General features: G+C 41.4%; 1 protein-coding gene across 1 annotated transcript in view; it reads left to right on the forward strand.

Annotated features, from left to right (window-relative positions):
• Positions 1-191: 191 nt before the first annotated feature.
• SARC_01959 (hypothetical protein) overlaps positions 192-7,246 on the forward strand; it is a gene marked incomplete at both ends in the record, with an annotated part of 11,945 nt that continues 4,890 nt past the window's right edge. The window contains 8 exons of the mRNA XM_014304310.1: positions 192-222; positions 397-502; positions 785-884; positions 1,798-1,893; positions 2,431-2,535; positions 3,753-3,870; positions 5,346-5,485; positions 5,936-6,088. Of these exons, the coding sequence (XP_014159785.1) occupies positions 192-222; positions 397-502; positions 785-884; positions 1,798-1,893; positions 2,431-2,535; positions 3,753-3,870; positions 5,346-5,485; positions 5,936-6,088 (849 nt within the window). The remainder of the gene's footprint in view (positions 223-396; positions 503-784; positions 885-1,797; positions 1,894-2,430; positions 2,536-3,752; positions 3,871-5,345; positions 5,486-5,935; positions 6,089-7,246) is intronic.

The raw sequence follows: 7,246 nt of genomic DNA on the forward strand, positions 1-7,246 counted from the left end.
ATATAAATATATATATGTCTGTGTCTGTGTGAATGTGTCTGTGTCTGTGTCTGTCTGTGTCTGTCTGTCTGTGTCTGTATATATATATATATATATATTGTGATAGCCTAGCTTCATTTTGAATTTCTTATTGCTTCGAAAACAAACGTGGAAGTAAAAGCTACTCGTACCTATACAAAGAGTTCTTACGTATGGTCTGCACCCTGGTCAACGTATTCTATTGTATTCGTATACACAGTTGTCATGCCAACCACCTGTTCACCCCATGTAGTCAACGCCCTTTATCTGATTCGATGGGCCCATGGGGCTTTTACCCTCTCATGTTTCCTGCCTGAAGCCAGTTCTATCAGAGCCGTTTGGGCACAGATCACTCACATTAACAACTCGCTGTTACAGTGGATGAGTCGCCGTTGTTCTGGAAGTACTTGGTGATGTGTTTGGAGACCCCCCGACCCTCTGGACATCTGGATAAGATCCGCGCCCGGTTGCTTGGGGTGGCAAAGTATGTGGCTCGCCTACCTACCTGGCTGCATGAGTGAAGTGTGTGTGCGTAGTTTTATACGACAGAGTATGACAGTCCCGGGTGTTGGAGTGTGGGTGTTCACCTGTGCATGCGCATTGGTTCTAGGGTTTTAGGGTTTAGCGTGCATGCCTCGGTCCTAGCCAGTCTGCTACGATATGCACTAGAAGTTTGCGGACATGCTCCAGCTGGCAGTATCGGGCCATCGTTCCTAATGTATGCTTGTTGTTCGTTCAACGTCTGCTGTTATTCCAATGTGCTCAGAGATCTGGGCCTTGAGAGTGAGGTCGACAAGATCGGGAATGTGATGATTCGTAAACCCGCTGGGGCCGGCTTCGAAGACAAGCCGTCAGTGTGTGTACAGGTGTGTTTGTAGGTGTGTGTGTATGTGTGTGTAGGTGTGTGTGCAAGATTTTGTGTAGGTGTGTGCGTATGTGTGTGTCGGTGTTTTGTAGGTGTGTGTGTAGGTTTGTGATCGTCCACCTTGCCATTGCATCTGTATACACAGTGAGAATTGCCGGTGGCTGTAGGTAGTCATTCAATGTGAAACTCTGTCGGTTCTATTCCAGTACCAGCGACAGTATGTATCTTTGGTACACCTACTTTTAATTTGACGCGTGGGTGAGATATTACTGATGAATTCATTTATACAGTTATAGCCTTTCTACAGTACCGTAACCTGTATGCCATCTGTGCATCTGATGAGTGCCTGTCAGCAAAGTGCATACCCACAATGCGACACTTTGTATACAAATTATATACACTCACGTGTGTGCGACTGTCCCACAATGCGACACTTTGTATAGGATGTCGATGGTTCATACCGTTGTCATATTTCCTGGGTAATTTCTTTCGCAATAGATATATATATATATATAAACCTGTGCTGGCAACTTCGGTATATATAAATTTATATATATATATATATATATTGGTGTGTGTGTGTGCGTATGTGCGTGTGCGTGTGTGCAAATATATATATATATATATATTTATATATATATATATATTTTTGCTTAGTAGAGACAGCCGATCTTACTTATATTTATATGGGTATGGTGACACGTTCCCACTCTATTATTCTATTGACATTTCCGTTATGGGCAGCCACGTCATACATCCGGTTTTGGGATCATAACGTATATGCCGAAACTTGACATATATTGGAATTGTATATATGGTAGCATAACTTGTCTTCCCGAACGCATTTGGCTCTGATTCCGAACGCTGTCTCGAAAATGAGATCACTTAACAGGTTTCCGATGTACACCCCACAGTGTCACATCGATATGGTGGCGTCTGCAAACATTGACTTTGATTTCGAAAACAGTCCGATTGATGCGTACGTCGATGGCGAATGGTTAAAAGCACGGGTATGGGATTCATCTTTAATCTTTTATTGCAATGATTATGTAAGTGACTGTATTTTTACACTTGTGCATATGCAATGACGTACCGAGCTGTCCGTTTAAATTGTAGGTATATATAAGCGTATATATATATCTATATTTATATATATATACGTGTATATGTATATATATATATATCTATATATATATCTATATGTATATATATATATATATATATATATATATATGTATATGTATATGTATATATATATGTGTGTGTGTGTGTATGTTTTTATGAATATTCTATCTATATTCATATCTGTATCTATTTTGATGTACACATATGTATACATGCAGATATAAATATACAGGTTGGTAGTATGTTCTCTATGTAAAAATATGCACGTATATATGTATATATATATATATATATTCATATATACATATATATATATATATATATATATACAGAGACTGTATGTGTAAAGATGTGCATGTATGGCGTTGACCACCCACCGCCCAATGTCTCTTACCTCCCCTGGCCTTGGTTGCTACCCACAGGATACTACACTTGGAGCTGATGATGGTGCTGGCATTGCTGGCTGTCTGGCACTACTGGAGGAGTCGTCGCCCTTACCGGCTTTGGAATGTTTATTCACAGTTGAGGTATGTTCTATTTTTATATCCTGACCCGGTGTGTCTTCGGATGTATTCTTATCCCTTAGAAGTGTACGGGTGCTTTTAGTCCTTATTGGTATTCCGATTTCATGGTCCATCCGAGGATTGACCCATTTGCCGCACTGGCAAGGAGGTGCACACGCCACCGCACTCGGACGTGTTCTGAGATAGTGAAGTTCTTCGGGCTTGTACGTAGGTGTGCATGTGTATCGATTAGTTCGGGGGAGTTGGTACTACCAGACTCTAGGGTGTCCTTTTGGAACGGGGTGGTAACCATAGCAACACACGCGTGGAAACGTCCGGTTGCCGTATGTCCTCTATCAATGCAGAGGAAAGGGGTGTGTTTCTGGCATGACTGGCTGTGAATGCTTCATAGGAGACGCATCAGGAGAGATCCTCGTCCCGCTATATTACTTTCCTGTCCCTCTATACTGTAGTCGAATCATATAACAGTGTTGTACTGAAGAGTCTGTCGCATGAAGCTATGCTCTCACGAGCTGCAGACGTACAAACCAGATGGGCTGGTGTCTATCATATGGTCACCAACTGCATATATATATATATATATATATATATATATATATATATATATATATATATATATATATATATATAGATGTATGTATATATATATGTATTTATATATGTATGTATGTATGTATGTTTGTATATATATATATATATATATATACCAATATATCTATCTATTTATCTATCTATCTAACTATCTATCTGTTTATGTAACTAACTAACTATCTATCGATATAAATGCGAACTGCTCTCAGCACACTGCGGCACATCTCTTATAAACACACACTCACATGCAAGCCATCGGATGAGAACCCCCGGGGACCACTTGTCCATGCCATCTATAGCCATCTACTACCTATAAACATTTAAATGCCATCTACTATATATAGACATTTAAATGCCATCTACTATATATAGACATTTAAATGCCATCTACTACATATAGATATTAAATTGCGGTCTACTATATATAAATATTTAAATGCCATCTACTACATATAGATTTTTAGGGCAGTGACACTGATTTTTTGTTTTTGTTTTTTTAATTAAATAAATCCCAACCGGCTGTCGCGCACCGTTAGTCGCCTAGTCACAATCCTAAATCTCATCCTAGTCACAATCCTCATCCTAGTCCCAATCCTAATCCTAATCATATTCCCAATTTATTTCCGCAGGAGGAGACAGACATGTCCGGGGCTGAGTTCATCGCCGGGCCGCCCTTTGTCCAGTCAGAGTACCTCATCAACGTCGACAGTGAGGAGATGCATGCCATCTGCGTGGGATGTGCTGGAGGTGTGTGTTTAGGGTTTAAAGTTTTTAACATCTGCGTGATGTGTGCTGGGGGTGTGTGTGTGATGTGTTGTGCGGCAGTATGACTCCATTTGGATATCTTGATCAGAATGTGTCATATTTCACCATCAGTTTAACATGACCCCTCGGCCCGTTATGAGAAGTACCAGTTTATGCACATACACGTGTACCCGTGAAAACGTGTACGTGTTAAGACATGTATGTGAGAATGCATGTATGTGTTAATATATATATGTGTAAATACATGTATGTGTTAATACATGTATGTGTTAATACATGTATGTGTTAATACATGTATGTGTTAGTACATGTATGTGTTATTACATGTATGTGTCACTACATGTATGTGTTAATACATGTATGTGTTACTACATGTATGTGTTAATATATATATGTGTAAATACATGTATGTGTTAATACATGTATGTGTTAATACATGTATGTGCTAATACATGTATGTGTTAATACATGTATGTGTTAATACATGTATGTGTTAATACATGTATGTGGCAATGCATGTATCCTTGCTACGTATACTCAACACTCGCAGGTCAGAGGTTATCAGGAGGTCTCTCTCCTAAACCCTAGACCCTAAACCTATACCCTGTGCTTGTGTTGTGGGTAGTTGAAGTGTGTGTTAAAGTCGCGACACTCAACTGCGCGAGCGTATGAGATTTCTGGAACCACTCACCCCGTGAGCGGCACGGCTGTGGTATTGTATCTGATGTTTACGATCTCTGTGGCGTTGGGCTCAATCCGTTTTGGAATTAGTACGGGAACGTATTGATCTGTGTTGGTACGTCTTGTATGAGTCTAATCTATGTTGGGGGGTCTACATACCCGATGGCTCGTAGGGATGTGATTGGTTTGATGCGGTGCCCAATCGCAGTAGGGGCGAGAGCCCGCCTGACTGTGCCTAACGTTTATATATATGCTCAGTAGCAGTCGTATGATGTACCAGTCGTATGATATTATAGTCATGTGATATTATAGTATTGATAGTATAGTATTGATAGTATAGTCATATGATATTATAGTCATCTGACATTTTAGTCATATGATATCATAGTCAGATGATATCATAGTCAAATGATAGTCACAATATATTATAGTCATATGATATTATAGTCATGACATTTTAGTCATGATATTATAGTCACATGATATACTAGCCATAGTCTTATAATATCATAATAGCAATGATATTATAGTCATATGATATACCAGTCATATGATATTATAGTCTTATGATATACTAGCCATAGAATATCATAGTAGCAATGATATTATAGTCATATAATATTATAGTCATATGATATACTAACCATAGTCTTATAATATCATAGTAGCAACGATATTATACTCAAATAATACCATAGTCATGCACCAGTCGCGTGTCTGCACTTTGTCCCAAGTGTTCATGCTCACATAATAGTGCCACTCAACTGCACCTCCAGGCTTTGAGAAGAGTCTCCATCTGCCTATCACACGCGAGGTCATTCCTCCGTCGCACACACTCGTCCACGTGCACGTGACCGATGGTGTGGGAGGGCACTCGGGAGTGGACATCCACAAGGAACACGCTAATGCTATCAAGGTATGTTAGTGCTATTAAGGTGTGTTTATGCGGTCAAGGTATGTACTGGAGACACCTGTACATGTGGATGTTAGTCTGTGGAATCGTGTGGATATTGGGGTATATTGTGGGAGTATATGATTTGCGCGGTTGGCATGCGTGTGCGTGTATGTACGTATATATATGTCGCTATATATATATGTGTGTGTGTGTGTGTGTTTGCTCGTCTGTGTGTGTTGTATGTAATTTACAGTACACACTGCACGTGGCACCCATCCGCCAGTGTTTGTATACCTTTGTGACACAACGCTATCTTTATTGGGGGCTACCACTAGTGTATGGCGTCTCCTGCTTGATATTCCACCTATATATATATATATATATACGTGTCGCATTCATTTTCTCTGCTATCAGACTACAAATGCTGACACACTCATATGCCAAATGGATCGTCTCTACATCCCCATTAAGGTGCTTATGCGTGTGCTAGATCACGCACACACGGCTGAGCTAGACATGCGACTGGTTAAGTTAGACGCAGGACAGGCAGTCAACTCAATCCCGCGCAGTGGAGGGGCTGTGGTGGCTGTGAAGGATATGGGATCGCTGGAGAAAGCTGTCAATGTATGTGGGTTGTAAGGTTGTATGGTTGTTTGCACGCTATTGCAAACTTCGCTGCACGTGACCCTGTCTGCGTGCGTGCGTGTGCACTCTCCCTCTCTCTCTCTCTATTGTATCTGACAAGTCTCGCCCAGGGCTGTCCTAGGTCTGCTCCCTAGGGCTGTCCTGGTGTTGGGAGTTAGGGCTGTCCTAGGTCTGCTCCCTAGGGCTGAACTGTCCTGTCCTCTTCAGTCCCCCATCAGTGAATGTCCTGTATTATATAGGCCGTTGTCCTTGCAAACGGTTTGCATACGTTGGTCATATGCATACCCTTAGTGCATTTGGCTGTCGATTCTAAGTGTGTACTGCTGCCGCACTCTCCAACTACGGCTGCCCCTGTACGTGCAAGCGCGTATTGCACACGCTCTGTGGCTATAAAGTTGACCACTATTTGAGCGTAGACAAATTTAGACATACATGTCTTAGGGTTTAGGGTTTGGACTTTGATAGCATTGGAGTAAGTCAAGAATACACGCGGGCGGCCGTAGCACTTGTTCTGGCGCACCTGGCAATACAAACCCAATAACGCAACACCTCTCACTGTACTGGTAGATGGTGTGCATAGTCTTTTGGGCACAATCCAAGGCAAAGTTAGCATGTAGAATGATAGCCAGATAAGACGCACATGGCAAGTGGGATGTTCGGTACCCCGGGGAGTGCAGTCGCTGAGTTACTGTACTCTTACGCATAGAATTTCTGGGACATCGTTTCATCGCTCCTGAGAATGCACAGCCAATGAGTGGCCATCAGTGTTGTCTGGGTGATGCACGTACTCTCGTCAGTCGCACCTAACAGATGAACCACACTTCAGCAAACACTATAAGTACCACATGCACACTCATGAGCCACACTTAAGCAAACAAACATATAAAGTACACCATGCGCACTCATAAACCACACTTCAGCAACCACTCAAAATACCACATGCACACTCATGAACCACACTTCAGCAATCAACCATATAAAGTACACCATGCACACTCATGAACCACACTTCAGCAAACAAACATATAAAGTACATCATACACACTCATGAACCACACTTCAGCAAACAAACATATAAAGTACACCATATACACTCATGAACCACATTTCAGCAAACACTCAAAATACCACATGCGC

This window comes from Sphaeroforma arctica, assembly GCF_001186125.1.
Source record: "Sphaeroforma arctica JP610 unplaced genomic scaffold supercont1.83, whole genome shotgun sequence".
NCBI classification, from domain to species: Eukaryota; class Ichthyosporea; order Ichthyophonida; genus Sphaeroforma; species Sphaeroforma arctica.